The 15,751-nt window shown below is 47.6% G+C and overlaps 1 protein-coding gene across 1 annotated transcript; it reads right to left on the bottom strand.

Annotated features, from left to right (window-relative positions):
* Nucleotides 1–674: 674 nt before the first annotated feature.
* On the bottom strand, nt 675–12,001 carry LOC120944191 (tubulin alpha-1D chain-like). Its single transcript, XM_040358139.1, has 4 exons — nt 11,892–12,001; nt 4,318–4,540; nt 4,062–4,210; nt 675–1,670 (listed from the first exon to the last, which is right to left on the bottom strand). The coding sequence occupies exons 1-4, from the start codon at nt 11,892–11,894 to the stop codon at nt 687–689; spliced, it is 1,359 nt and encodes a 452-aa protein (XP_040214073.1). The 5' UTR covers nt 11,895–12,001; the 3' UTR covers nt 675–686.
* Nucleotides 12,002–15,751: the final 3,750 nt, after the last annotated feature.

The following is a 15,751-nucleotide window of genomic DNA, read 5'->3' on the forward strand; positions in this document are numbered from 1 at the left end:
ATGTAATTTTTTAGAACCCGAAAAACGGTCACGGCATTCAGCTTTCTTCTGTTTTTATCTGGTGATCCAGCCAAGTCTGTTGCTTTTTAAAAGCACAAACTTTCCAAGAAAATGTATCAAACCACTTAACACTGAAAGGGAAAAAAACTATTTTCTGTAACTGACTATAAAATGTTAGCTGGAGTTCAGCTTCAATTGCTTAGTGTATGTAAATCTGCTAATCATTTGTCTCTCTTTTTTTTGCAGTGCTTCCAGGAAGGATCAGAGCAATTCTGATTGGTCAGCGTATATTTATTATATAGTTTAAAAGGAGAATTGGGAGCCCATTTGGCTACTTCCTGACTGTCACGCTAATCCTCTTGTTTCAATAAGTCGATTTAAGGTATTTAGACCTAGAACAAATCTGCATCCTTATGCACATAATAAGCACCTACGTTTTAACCTTTCATATACCATCTGGCAATTAAAATTTGAAAATGTAAATATGATTAGTTGCTGTGAACCATGCAAATGGTATTTTGTTTCTATTGAGTTGTCTTCACATAAGAAACATAATAAACATAGTGCTGAATTTTGTACTTTTCCTGAATTCTAATAAAGCACAAAATCACAATAACAATAAAAATACATAAAACAATATTTTTTTCATAAAAATAGACTTTATTTCTGTATTGTTATGCAGTCATTTAATACTCTTCCCCCTCCTCTCCCTCACCCTCTCCTTCAACGCTGTCAGTGGCAACCTCTTCATAATCCTTCTCCAGGGCGGCCATGTCCTCCCGAGCCTCAGAGAACTCTCCTTCCTCCATACCCTCACCCACATACCAGTGCACAAAGGCACGCTTGGCATACATCAGATCAAACTTGTGGTCCAGGCGAGCCCAGGCCTCGGCAATGGCTGTGGTGTTGCTCAACATGCAAACGGCACGCTGCACCTTAGCCAGATCTCCACCAGGAACCACAGTTGGTGGCTGGTAGTTGATACCAACCTTGAATCCTGTTGGGCACCAGTCCACAAATTGGATGGTGCGTTTGGTCTTGATGGTGGCAATAGCAGCATTGACATCTTTGGGCACCACATCTCCACGGTACAGCAGGCAGCAAGCCATGTATTTACCGTGTCTGGGGTCACATTTCACCATCTGGTTGGCTGGCTCAAAGCAAGCGTTGGTGATCTCAGACACAGAGAGCTGCTCATGGTAAGCTTTCTCTGCAGAGATTACAGGGGCATAGGTGGCCAGGGGGAAGTGGATACGGGGGTAGGGCACCAGGTTGGTCTGGAATTCTGTCAAGTCCACATTCAGGGCTCCATCAAACCTAAGGGAGGCGGTGATGGAAGACACAATCTGGCCAATCAGACGGTTCAGGTTGGTGTAGGTTGGGCGTTCGATGTCCAGGTTTCTGCGGCAGATGTCATAAATGGCTTCGTTGTCCACCATGAAAGCACAGTCTGAGTGCTCCAGGGTAGTGTGGGTGGTGAGGATGGCGTTGTAGGGCTCAACCACAGCTGTGGAGATCTGAGGAGCTGGGTAGATGGCGAATTCAAGCTTGGACTTCTTTCCGTAGTCAACAGACAGACGTTCCATCAAGAGGGAGGTGAAACCAGAGCCGGTGCCACCACCGAAACTGTGGAAGATGAGGAATCCCTGGAGACCGGTGCACTGGTCAGCCTGAGAAAAAGCAAAAAAACACACAGGGTTCAATAACTTTTCTCTAAAGATAATGCTTATACTATTTATACTTGTAATTATCATGCTATGTTCACCTAGTTAATATATAGATTCTGACTCTGTCTGTCATTAATAATAAGAGAAGGGTGCAAGGCCACTTCGACACACAGGAAGGGCCAGGCAATAATTATATTGGAGGGTCTACATTCATATAGACAAGAGTACAAAGAGGAGCAGAGTGGTGCAAGCATAGCTCTCTGCCGCCTCTGTACACATTTATATGTTACAGAGAATAGCACAAACCTTGTAAGAAATATACTCTGCGTCAAATTCCAATGCTTTTAAAATTGTAGAGGAAAATGTATTATTATTTAGGTACTTATATAGCGCCGTTAATTTACGCAGCTCTTTTACATATACATTGTACATTCACATTGGTCCCTACCCTCAAAGAGCTTACAATCTAAGGTCCCTTACTCACATTCATATACTAGGGCCAATTTAGACAGAAGCCAATTAACCTACCAGCATGTCTTTGGAGTGTGGGAGGAAACCGGAGTACCCAGAGAAAACACACACAGGCACAGGGAGAACATTCAAACTCTAGGCAGGTAGTGTCTTGGTTGGGATTCGAACCAGCGACCCTTTTTACTGCTAGTCGAGAGTGCTACCCACTACACCTGATAGGTGACTAATTATGGCTCACGACTTTTTAGAGAAGTCCCTAAACTATGGATGAAATAATTAAACTTTGGTGTTTTCATCTCCTAGAACAGTGGTCTGAAAACTGCGTCCCGGTGGTCGGATGCGGCCCTTTGCTTGCCTTCATTCAGCCCTTGGGGCACTATTCCTCCCACTAATATGTGACACCATTTCTCCCATTGACACCAACAATGGGGCACCATTTCTCCCACCGACACCAACTATGGGGCACTATTATTCCCAATGATACCAACGATAGGACACGGTTCCTCCACCTAATACCAAATGTGATGTTTACTCCCACTGATACCAGGAAAATTTCCGTTGGCCACAGTATGGCCCCCCTAAAGTCTGAAGGACAAAAAAATGGCCATTTGTTTAGCAGGTTTGAGGCACTTTGCTTGCCTTTATCTGGCCCTTGCGGGGCACCTTTCCTCCCACTGATACAATTGGGTGATTGGAGAGGAGTACCCGATGTCCAAGAATCAGCCTCAGGGCCAATCCTAGGGTCACAGGCGCCTGGGTGCAGAAATATTTCGTCATTTTACTAATTCCTCCCCTTTACAAATGTTTCTATGGCAATGACTCAACCACAGAGATGCTGCCCCCACAAAGTCTTCATTAACCTGGGATCCTTACATGATCTCTTAACAATAAACACAATACAGGCAGAGTAGCAGCGTACTTTATTGGGAGCTGGAGGGGGACCTCTGTGATGGACACAGAAAGGGCTTCAGTTAGAGAGCTTGTTGGATGTTCGGCGCCCCCACCTCTGCAGGCGCCTGGGTGCAATGCGCCCTGTGCACCCTGCCTAGGATCGGCCCTGATCAGCCTCACTTGAGAGGGGCATCCTGTAGTACAGAAGGTTTTTAACCACTTTAAACCTTCCAATGGGGACACCTGTTCCAGTGATAATAATCTAAAAAAAAATCTCCTCAATTGATTGATTTTCTCTCACTTCTGGATCTAACAAACTGATGGCAGTTTTAACTCTTCCTTACTCCAAAGCTAAAAAAATATTTAAATTTAACCCTTAACCTAAACCTGGAATGTAGCCCTTAGCTCTTACCATTAATTGCATTTTAACTGATTTATGATAGTAGGCCATTTAATTTGTTTGAACAAATATTAAGGTCCATTTACAACTATGGCTGTTGTTGACAGACTTTAACTAGCGGTTTCAGGACAATGACATTGTATATCTTATTAGTATAATCCAGTGTTTGTCAACTGGGGTGCCGCGGTACCCTAGGATGCCGTGGGGAGTTTTTAGGTGTGCCATGGAAAGAGCCTGATCAGAGTAATCCTCTGTTGGCTCTTTTGTAACATGAGGGAGACCGCACTGTTAACTCCTGTGCAAATAGGAGGCAGAGAGCTATGCTCACTACCCATCCCCCCCCCCCCCATAAGCAAAAGAGAAAGCTGGGCGCCCGACCGTGTCCTGCCAGCCGATGACATCATCGGTTGCTAAGGACTTGCCGGCAAGAGTACAGAGAGTAGCAAAGAGGGGATGTGCTAGGAGGGGAACGCGCAAAGAAGCGAGTACGCTCAGATGCACCTCCTGGTGTGAACGAGCCCTCAGGCTGGCGTGCCCCGGGATTGTTTGCGATTCTAAAGGGTGCCTTGGCTAAAACAAAAGTTGAAAAACACTGGTATAATCCACATAGGTCTAGGTCAGAAACCACTCACCAATTTGCGGACTCTGTCCAGCACCAGGTCGATGATCTCTTTGCCGATGGTGTAGTGACCTCGGGCATAGTTGTTGGCGGCATCTTCCTTGCCGGTGATGAGTTGCTCAGGGTGAAAAAGTTGCCGGTAGGTTCCTGTCCTCACCTCATCTATAGAAATGTGACGGCAATGGGTCAGAAAGTCGCTACAGGTGACAACACTTGGTGGACATCTCATACACTTTTTAATCACACAACATAACAGGCGACCTACTCACCAATCACAGTGGGCTCTAGGTCCACAAAGACAGCGCGGGGGACGTGTTTTCCAGCCCCGGTCTCACTGAAGAAGGTGTTGAAGGAATCGTCTCCCCCTCCGATGGTTTTGTCACTGGGCATCTGTCCGTCCGGCTGGATGCCATGTTCCAGGCAGTACAGCTCCCAGCAGGCATTGCCAATCTGTACACCGGCTTGGCCAACGTGGACTGAGATGCATTCCCTCTGTGGGGTGAATGGTATATGCAGTTAGGATTAGGACAGAGCAGTGCAGGCACACACAGAGTCAGGGTGTATAGACTAGTAGAGGATCAGCAGAGCACAGTCACACATAGGGGGACATATAGATTGGCAAAGTATAGTCACTCACAGGGAAGTACAGACAGGCAGAGTGTATAGTCACACAGATATGTATAGACTGGTGGAACACAGTATCATACAGGAAGACATAGATTGGCAAAATGAAATCACATGCAGCATGTATAGGGCATCGGCCATAACCATGGTAATTATTTTGTTCACATGAAAGTAGTCAGAGTGGTTAACTCGCTGGATCACTTTCAGAAGCAGCGGGAGGGGTCTCCCCCCTCTACCAACGCTCACCGGTGTTTCCGATGGTTCACGTGGCTGGCCATAAAGGTTAACAGAGACCAGATATTCTCTGATCGCCTCTATGATCTTGGAGGACTGGAGCAACGTTATGACATCACTTCCGGAAAAGGGCGGAAGTTAACGTTTTCTTTTTTAAATCTTTTGCTTTTAAAGGTAGAGGAGAGATTTGAGGTCTTATCAACCCCAGATCTCTCCATAAAGGGGACCTATCATCCCTTATTTCTATTACATGTTTACACTCCTTGCAATAGGAATAAAAATGATAAAAAAAAATTAAAATAAAGGGAAAGTTTAAAAGTAAAAAATACAATAAATTAGAAAAAAAATGTAAAGCTCCTCCATCCCTCCGTGTTTATGCACAGAAGTGAATGCATACATAAGTCGCACATGCATATGTAAGCAGTGTTTGCACCACATGTGAGGTATCGCCGCGAATGTTAGCGCAAGAGTAATAATTCTAGTACTAGACCTCCTCTGTAACTCGAAACTGGTAACCTGTAAAAATGTTAAAGTGTTGCCTATGGTAATTTTCATAAGTATCATAAGTTTGTCCCCATTCCACAAGTGTGGACAATTTTATAGAGTGACATGTTAGGTATCTATTTACTCAGCGTAACGTCATCTTTAAAATTTTACCAAAATAACTGGTTATACATTTTTATTTTTTTTGCATTAAATACTTTAAAAGAATTTTCCCCCCAAAAATTGCATTTGAAAAACAGCTGCACAAATACCATGGGACAAACAATTGCAACAATCTACATTTTATCCTCGAGGGTCTCTGCTATAAAAATACATATAATATTTGGGTGTTCTAAGTCATTTTCTAGGGGGAAAAATGATTTAAAAAGTGCCAGAAAAGGCCTGGCTGGCAAGTGGGTAAAGACTGTTAGAGTGCAATCATGCATATAAGGATTTATAGGATGCAGGCCCGGACTGGCCATAGGGCATACCGGGCATATGCCCGGTGGGCCGCGGCGGCCCGCGGGCCGGTAGTGGCCCGCGAATGGCCCTTGGCGGCCCGCGGGCCGATCGCGGCCCGCAAACGGCCCTCGGCGGCCCGCGAACGACCCTCGGCAGCCCGCATGTCACTTCTACCCAGAGGTGTACCAAGGTCCTTGGGGCAGACTGGGCTGGGTTGCAAGAATGCATTTGCCCCCTGGGCTGGTCTAATGTCCTGCAAAAAGGCCACTGAGCTGGCCGAGTGTGCCACCTGCCACAAGTTGTGGATTGTCCACTGGCCACGTCACCTGCCACAAGTTGTGGATTGTCCACTTGCCATGTCACCTGGCCACGTCACCTGGCCACGTCACCTGGCCACGTCACCTGGCCACATCACCTGCCCACATCACCTGCCACAAGTTGTGGATTGTCCACTGGCCACGTCACCTGCCACGTCAACTGGCCACGTCACCTGCCACAAGTTGTGGATTGTCCACTTGCCACGTCACCTAACCACGACACCTGCCACAAGTTGTGGATTGTCCATTTGCCACGTCACCTGCCACAAGTGGATTATGCACTTGCCAAATCACCTGGCCACAAGTTGTGGATTGTCCACTGGCCACGTCACCTGCCATGTCACCTGGCCACGTTACCTGCCACAAGTTGTGGATTGTCCACTTGCCATGTCACCTGGCCACGTCACCTGCCACGTCACCTGGCCACATCACCTGCCACAAGTTGTGGATTATCCACTGGCCACGTCACCTGCCACGTCAACTGGCCACGTCAATTGCCACAAGTTGTGGATTGTCCACTGGACACGTGACCTGGCCACGTCACCTGCCACATCACCTGGCCACGTCACCTACCACAAGTTGTGGATTTTCCACTTGCCACGTCACCTGCTTCAAGTTGTGTATTGTCCACTTGCCATGTCATCTGCCATGTCACCTGGCCACGCCACCTGCCACAAGTTGTGGGTTGTCCACTGGCCACGTCACCTGGCCATGTCACCTGCCACAAGTTGTGGATTGTCCACTTGCCACGTCACCTGGCCACGTCACCTGCCACGTCACCTGCCACGTCACCTGGCACAAGTTGTGGAATGTCCACTGGCCACGTCACCTGCCACTTCAACTGGCCACGTCACCTGCCACAAGTTGTGGATTGTCCACTTGAAACATCACCTGCCTCAAGTTGTGTATTGTCCACTTGCCACGTCATCTGCCATGTCACCTGGCCACGCCACCTGCCACAAGTTGTGGATTGTCCACTGGCCACGTCACCTGGCCACAAGTTGTGGATTGTCCACTTGCCATGTCACCTGGCCACGTCACCTGCCACAAGTTGTGGATTGTCCACTTGTCACGTCACCTGCCACAAGTGGATTATGCACTTGCCAAATCACCTGGCCACGTCACCTGCCACAAGTTGTGGATTGTCCACTGGCCACATCACCTGCCATGTCACCTGGCCACGTTACCTGCCACAAGTTGTGGATTGTCCACTTGCCATGTCACCTGGCCACGTCACCTGCCACGTCACCTGGCCACGTCACCTGGCCACGTCACCTGGCACGTCACCTGCCACAAGTTGTGGAATGTCCACTGGCCACGTCACCTGCCACGTCAACTGGCCACGTCACCTGCCACAAGTTGTGGATTGTCCACTGGCCACGTCACCTGCCTCAAGTTGTGTATTGTCCACTTGCCACGTCACCTGACCACGACACCTGCCACAAGTTGTGGATTGTCCACTTGTCACGTCACCTGCCACAAGTGGATTATCCACTTGCCAAATCACCTGGCCACGTCACCTGCCACAATTTGTGGATTGTCCACTGGCCACGTCCCCCTCTCTGCATATTAAGTGTTATATTACAGCAGCCTGTGACAGTTTCTTGCCCTCCTAGATGTTATGATGTGGGTTCACACTGGCAAGCTGCAGTTTAGCTGCAGTTCTGGCATGTTACCCTCCAGTCCCTCAGACTTCTATTAGGTTGTACATTTTTGCTGCATGTTGCCCCCGGCCCCTCAGACTTCTATTAGGTTGTACATTTTTGCTGCATGTCCTGAAAGTGCACAAAAAGTCCTGCATGCCGCATCTGTGGTGCAATTCCAAAAAATGCAGCAAAAACGCACAATTTCTAATTAGAAGTCTGAGGGACTGGGGCTATGGAAAACCGCCACAGTGGCGGCCTGTCCATTAAGGGCACACGGGCACTGCCCCCTCCATTATGCCACCCCCATATGTAAAATGGATAGATTCATGCCTGACCGGCCACTAAGATGGGGTAAGTGTCGGTCAGACAGCGAGTGGGTGGAGGGTGTGTCACAGTGGCTGCAATTGATGGGACAAAGTGGCTGCATTTGATGGGACAAAGTGGCTGCATTTGATGGGGCACAGTGGCTGCATTTGATGGGGCACAGTGGCTGCATTTGATGGGGCACAGTGGCTGCATTTGATGGGGCACAGTGGCTGCATTTGATGGGGCACAGTGGCTGCATTTGATGGGGCACAGTGGCTGCATTTGATGGGACAAAGTGGCTGCATTTGATGGGACAAAGTGGCTGCATTTGATGAGGCACAGTGGCTGCATTTGATGGGGCACAGTGGCTGCATTTGATGGGGCACAGTGGCTGCATTTGATGGGACAAAGTGGCTGCATTTGATGGGGCACAGTGGCTGCATTTGATGGGGCACAGTGGCTGCATTTGATGGGGCACAGTGGCTGCATTTGATGGGGCACAGTGGCTACATTTGATGGGGCACAGTGGCTGCATTTGATGGGGCACAGTGGCTGCATTTGATGGGGCACAGTGGCTGCATTTGATGGGGCACAGTGGCTGCATTTGATGGGGCACAGTGGCTGCATTTGATGGGGCACGGTGACTGCATTTAATGGGGCACAGTGGCTGCATATAATGGGGCACAGTGGCTGCATTTGATGGGGCACAACAGCTGCATTTGATGGGACAAAGTGGCTGCATTTGATGGGCACAGTGGCTGCATATAATGGGGCACGGTGGCTGCATATAATGGGGCACAGTGGATGCATTTGATGTTTTTGTTCAGTTTGATTGCTTCCCCCCAAAAAAAATGTTGAGCACCAGTGTGAGCCAAAAGGCTTGCACTCACAGATACTCCACTGAAAAGTTATCAATTCTCATGTCACTTTTCAGAGGCATTTGACAGACAGTAAGGAGGTGATGCCTAATTTCCTCCCTGCCTGTTTTAACCTCAGCCAGTCCCTCCAGATATTTCACTTTGTACTCCACCTTATTTTCATTACTCTTTATAGGTATTAGATGTTCTCTCACCTTATTCTTTGCACATCTAATACATAATGAGAGTTCTGGAAATAAGGTGGAGTTCAAAGTGAATTTCTAAACCTAAGTTGAGAACCCCTTTCAGAAGATTTGAGAATATTATTAAACTCAGAGACTGGTGGACTTAGGCCATCATAAATAGATTGAAATTCTGCCAGTTCAGCAGAAATTTCAATCTATCAATGTGCAGACTGGTTATACAGACTCCGATCTATCAACTGACTTCAGTACAACAATGGGAAATGTCCAACGATTTCTCTCTGTTCCAGCAATGTGGAGTGATTTCTCTCTCTGTGCCACAAATGTGGAGCAGTCTCTCTCTCTGTGCGGGCATTCCATCATTAACCCCCGCCACGTGCCCCCCCCCCCCCCCCCCGGGCTGCTCAGTCTAAAATGCCCGGGCCTATTTTTTGTCCCAGTCCGGGCCTGATAGGATGGCAGAGTGCAGTCACACATAGAGGGATGTATAGGATGGCAGAGTGCGGTCACACATAGGGGGATGTATAGGATGGCAGAATGCAGTCACACATAGAGGGATGTATAGGATGGCAGAGTGCAGTCACACATAGAGGGATGTATAGGATGGCAGAGTGCAGTCACACATAGAGGGATGTATAGGATGGCAGAGTGCAGTCACACATAGAGGGATGTATAGGGTGGCAGAGTGCAGTCACACATAGAGGGATGTATAGGATGGCAGAGTGCGGTCACACATAGAGGGATGTATAGGATGGCAGAGTGCGGTCACACATAGAGGGATGTATAGGATGCAGAGTGCAGTCACACATAGAGAGATGTATAGGATGGCAGAGTGCGGTCACACATAGAGGGATGTATAGGATGGCAGAGTGCGGTCACACATAGAGGGATGTATATAGGATGGCAGAGTGTGGTCACACATAGAGGGATGTATAGGATGGCAGAGTGCAGTCACACATATTGGGATGTATAGGATGGCAGAGTGTGGTCACACATAGAGGGATGTATAGGATAGCAGAGTGCAGTCACACATAGAGGGATGTATAGGATGGCAGAGTGCGGTCACACATAGGGGGATGTATAGGATGGCAGAGTGCAGTCACACATAGAGGGATGTATAGGATGGCAGAGTGCAGTCACACATAGAGGGATGTATAGGATGGCAGAGTGCAGTCACACATAGAAGGATGTATAGGATGGCAGAGTGCGGTCACACATAGAGGGATGTATAGGATGCAGAGTGCAGTCGCACATAGAGGGATGTATAGGATGCAGGGTGCAGTCACACATAGAGGGAAGAAGGATGTATAGGATGGCAGAGTGCAGTCACACATAGAGGGATGTATAGGATGGCAGAGTGCGGTCACACATAGAGGGATGTATAGGATGGCAGAGTGCAGTCACACATAGAGAGATGTATAGGATGGCAGAGTGCAGTCACACATAGAGGGATGTATAGGATGGCAGAGTGCAGTCACGCATAGAGGGATGTATAGGATGGCAGAGTGCAGTCACACATAGAGGGATGTATAGGATGGCAGAGTGCAGTCACGCATAGAGGGATGTATAGGATGGCAGAGTGCAGTCACACATAGAGGGATGTATAGGATGGCAGAGTGCAGTCACACATAGAGGGATGTATAGGATGGCAGAGTACAGTCACACATAGGGGGATGTATAGGATGACAGAGTGCAGTCACACATAGAGGGATGTATAGGATGGCAGAGTGCAGTCACACATAGAGGGATGTATAGGATGGCAGAGTGCAGTCACACATAGAAGGATGTATAGGATGGCAGAGTGCAGTCACACATAGAGGGTGTATAGGATGGCAGAGTGCAGTCACTCATAGAGGGATGTATAGGATGGCAGAGTGCAGTCACACATAGAGGGATGTATAGGATGGCAGAGTGCAGTCACACATAGAGGGATGTGTAGGATGGCAGAGTGCAGTCACACATAGAGGGGTGTATAGGATGGCAGAGTGCAGTCACACATAGAGGGATGTATAGGATGGCAGAGTGCAGTCACACATAGAGGGATGTATAGGATGGCAGAGTGCAGTCACACATAGAGGGATGTATATGATGGCAGAGTGCAGTCACACATAGGGGGATGTATAGGATGGCAGAGTGCAGTCACACATAGGGGGATGTATAGGATGGCAGAGTGCAGTCACACATAGAGGGATGTATAGGATGGCAGAGGGCAGTCACACATAGAGGGATTTATAGGATGGCAGAGTGCAGTCACACATAGAGGGATGTATAGGATGGCAGAGTGCAGTCACACATAGAGGGATGTATAGGATGGCAGAGTGCAGTCACACATAGAGGGATGTATAGGATGGCAGAGTGCAGTCACACATAGAGGGATGTATAGGATGGCAGAGTGCAGTCATGCATAGAAGGATGTATAGGATGGCAGAGTGCAGTCACACATAGAGGGATGTATAGGATGGCAGAGTGCAGTCAGTCACACATAGAGGGATGTATAGGATGCAGAGTGCAGTCACACATAGAGGGATGTATAGGATGGCAGAGTGCAGTCACACATAGAGGGATGTATAGGATGGCAGAGTGCAGTCACACATAGAGGAATGTATAGGATGGCAGAGTGCAGTCACACATAGAGGGATGTATATGATGGCAGAGTGCGGTCACACATAGAGGGATGTATAGGATAGAAGAGAGTGCAGTCGGTCGCTCACCATGATTCTGAATAAAGTTGATCTCTCCGGGTTCCGATGGGTTAGGTGTTCGGTGTGGAGCGGTCACTGTCCCCTCTCTCTTCTCTCCTCCATATATATAGGAGTTAGTGACAGCAGCGTCCTTAGTAACGGGGGGGGGGAGGGAGCCTGGGGCAGGTGTCACCATTGTTTTTTTGTGGATAGAACACAATCCTGCCTGGGAGTGGCTGCACTCAGCACAACACAACTGTTACCAGGTACAGAGAGTGACCCCCCCCCCCCCCCACAGCTCATTACATGGAGGGAGATAGAGGGGGAAAGGAAGGAGGGAAGAGGGCAGATATGGAGGGAAGATCACTGGGAACATTGAAGAGAATGTTACATATGTGATGATAAACAGGAAAGAAGAAACAAAATATTTACTGTTACACTTTATTTGTAACTATTTATTTAAAAATATAAAAAATACTCTGAGATCCCTTCTGTCACTATGATCTGTGGACATAACTACTGGAAAGGTATTCATTTTAAACAGTTCATTAATGCTGGGCACACAATTTCTGTTTCAGTGGTGGCTGGTGCTCAACATTTTTGGGGGGCGCAATGAAAAACAATTGCAGCCTCACTGTGCCCATCAAATGCAGCCACTGTGCCCATCAAATGCAGCCACTGTGCCATCAATTGTCACCACTGTGCCATGCCATCAAACACAGCCACTGTGCCATGCCATTAAAACGCAGCCACTGTGCCATCAATTGTCACCACTGTGCCATGCCATCAAACGCAGCCACTGTGCCATCAATTGTCACCACTGTGCCATGCCATCAAACGCAGCCACTGTGCCATCAATTGTCACCACTGTGCCATGCCATCAAACGCAGCCACTGTGCCATGCCATCAAACGCAGCCACTGTGCCAATTGTCGCCACTGTGCCCTTTGTCACCACTGTGCCCTTTAATTGTCGCCACTGTGCCAATTGATGCCACTGTGCCCTTTACTTGTTGCCACTGTGTCCATTGTCACCACTGTGCCCATTGATGCCACTGTGCCCATTGTCGCCACTGTGCCCACTGATGTCACTGTGCCCATTGTCACCACTGTGCCCATTGTCGTCACTGTGCCCATTGTCGCAGCTGTGCCCTGTAAAATGCCCCTCCCCGCCTGGCACTTACCTTTCTGGGGGCCAGCCATCCTCCTTCCACGTCCCTCGATGTCTTCTCCTGCCCTCGATGACGCTTCAGCCAATCAGGTTACCGGTAACCAGAACCGGTGAACCTGATTGGCTGAGACACCTGTCAGTCTTATCTAAGGAACGCACCCCCCGTACGTCCCTTAGATAAGAAGAGCAGCTGGCTCTGATAGGCACTTCCACACAGCCAACCAGCTGCCGTTATTCAGGTGGCCGGCGCTCACCATACGGCCATCTGAATAATCGGCGGCAGTGGCAACAATAACATAGATTCATACAATGCATGAATCGATGTTATTGTAATCCGTGGCGGTGCGAGAGCCAGAGGGGGCAGCGCCCTCTATAGACGCACCGCCACTGTTCTGTTTTTATTATTATTTTACTTTAACTAAAAATTGTGCGGTTGATGTACCCAAATAAAATGCCCCCCCCCCCCCCCCCCCACCACCTTTTGGTGGTATTTGATCCCCTCTGCGGTTTTTATTTCTTGGACTATTATCTAAAAAATATATATATATATTTTACTTTCTGCTATAAAACATCCAATAAAAAAATAAAAAAATGTAATTTCTTCATATATTTAGGCCAATATGTATCTGCCACACATTTTTGATAAAAAACAAAACCCAATAAGTGTATATTGATTGGTTTGCACAAAAGTTGTAGTGTCTACAAACCTTGGCATAGATTTATGGATTTTTTTTTTACTAGTAATGGCTGCGATCAGCGACTTATAGCAGGACTCGGCGACATTGCTGCAGACAAATAGGACACTAACTGACACTTTGTGGGGACACTAATACAGTGATCAGTGCTAAAAATATGCACTGTAATAAACATCAGGGGCAATCAAAGAGTTAAATGTGTTCGTAGGGAGTGCTTGCTAACTTTGTGGGAGGTGCTTGTGCTATAGGAAGGCAGAGATCTTTGTTCCTGCTTAGCAGAAACACAGGATCACTTCCTCCCCTTCTCACAGAACAGCAATCGGCCTTGTTTACATAGGCAGAGCACCATTCTGTCTCTCCCGGGAACGAACGGCCAGTCCAGGCAGACAATTGGTCCAATCACAGCAGGATCAGGTCGCCAGCAGCAGGCCCCATACCAAGAAGTGCAGGTATGTGATCCAGCGCAGAGGAGCTGCTTTGCCATTGTATATATATACAGTATATGGTATACAGTATATGGTATACAGTATACGCCGGACTTACCATAGGGCTTGACTGGGCACCCTGCCCGTAAGCGCGCCAGAAGTAGTCACTGGGTAGTCAGTAGTACCATATGGCTCACTTCCCGTTGCCCCTGCCACTGCCAGCGTCGCAGCCGGTCACTGGCGGGTGCGACCATCGGCTGTGTCCCCACGGAGGTCTGTCTCAGACTTAGTCTGTCTGTGGAGCAAGTCCACGTTCTGCGCTGGCTGGGCACCATCCAACCCGGAGTGACTCCGGCAGAGTCAACCAAATCGATGTAAGCTGACGATGTAAGCCGACAGCGGGACTCTGTACTAACACCAAGTTAAAGCGGGGGTTCACCCTTAGAGGGCACTTCATCCCCTTAGATTCCTGCTCGTTTTCTCTAGGGGAATCGGCAATTTGTTTTAAAATATGTGCAGTACTTACCCGTTTAGGAGATGCATCCTCTCAGTCGCTTCCGGGTATGGGCTGCGGGAATGGGCGTTCCTTCTTGATTGACAGTCTTCCGAGAGGCTTCCGACGGTCGCATCCATCGCGTCACGATTTTCCGAAAGAAGCCGAACGTCGGTGCGCAGGCGCAGTATACAGCCGCACCGACGTTCGGCTTCTTTCGGCTACGAGTGACGCGATGGATGCGACCGTCGGAAGCCTGTCAATCAAGAAGGAACGCCCGCTCCCGAAGACCCATACCCGGAAGCGACGGAAGAAGATGCAGCTTGAAAACGGGTAAGTACGGATCATATTTTAATACAAATAGCCGATTCCCCTAGACCGAACAAAGGGGAGAAATTTTTTTTTTTAGAAATGGGTGAACTCCCGCTTTAAGGTAAGGTCTGTCACAGTGCAACTTTATGATTAACCTCCCTGGCGGTATGATTATTTCAGATTTTAGGTGCTGAAAGCGGTACCATTATTTTGCAAGGAAATTTGGCGTTTTATACTGTAGGCCTGTAATTCTTAGGTATAACTCACTTAAATCTGTCCAAACAAGAGTCTAGTAGAGATACCGGGTATGAAAAAGTTTGAAAAACAAAATCATAAATTATAATATAATAAATAATTATAAATAATTATAACAAATAATAATATAATTATAATAAAAATGATTCAATAATGTAATCAACTCAAAATCACTGAAATCTGCTCAGTTGCAGAATTGTCGCTGTCATTACTTTTATTTTTTTATGACGAATTTCCCCATAAATCGCTATCGCACAATTCTGCAAGTGATTATAATTTATTATCGCTGTTTTCTAGCTGATCTAAAACCATTTTTGACATAAAGGGACACTTTTGGTTGCTATGGACAATCTACAGTTTGCAGGCAGAAAGAACAGTTTTTATTATATAAAAGTACATGTAGGGCACTGGACAGACCACTAGGGACAAGGGGGGGGGTGTATTTTTTACATACAGTACTGTAATCTGCAAGATTACAGTATACTGTATGAATTGTGTTTATTAACTTTTTTGAATTTGGCGCCATTCTCCGCCCCCGTGC

The sequence above is a fragment of the Rana temporaria genome, chromosome 6 (genome assembly GCF_905171775.1).
Source record: "Rana temporaria chromosome 6, aRanTem1.1, whole genome shotgun sequence".
Taxonomy (NCBI): domain Eukaryota; kingdom Metazoa; phylum Chordata; class Amphibia; order Anura; family Ranidae; genus Rana; species Rana temporaria.

Excerpts from the sequence above, each read along its gene's own strand:
- LOC120944191 (XM_040358139.1), bottom strand. Across the intron at positions 4,211-4,317 it reads CCTAGAGCCCACTGTGATTG|ATGAGGTGAGGACAGGAACC; the intron begins GTGAGTAGGTCG and ends ACATTTCTATAG. Across the intron at positions 1,671-4,061 it reads TGGACAGAGTCCGCAAATTG|GCTGACCAGTGCACCGGTCT; the intron begins GTGAGTGGTTTC and ends GCTTTTTCTCAG.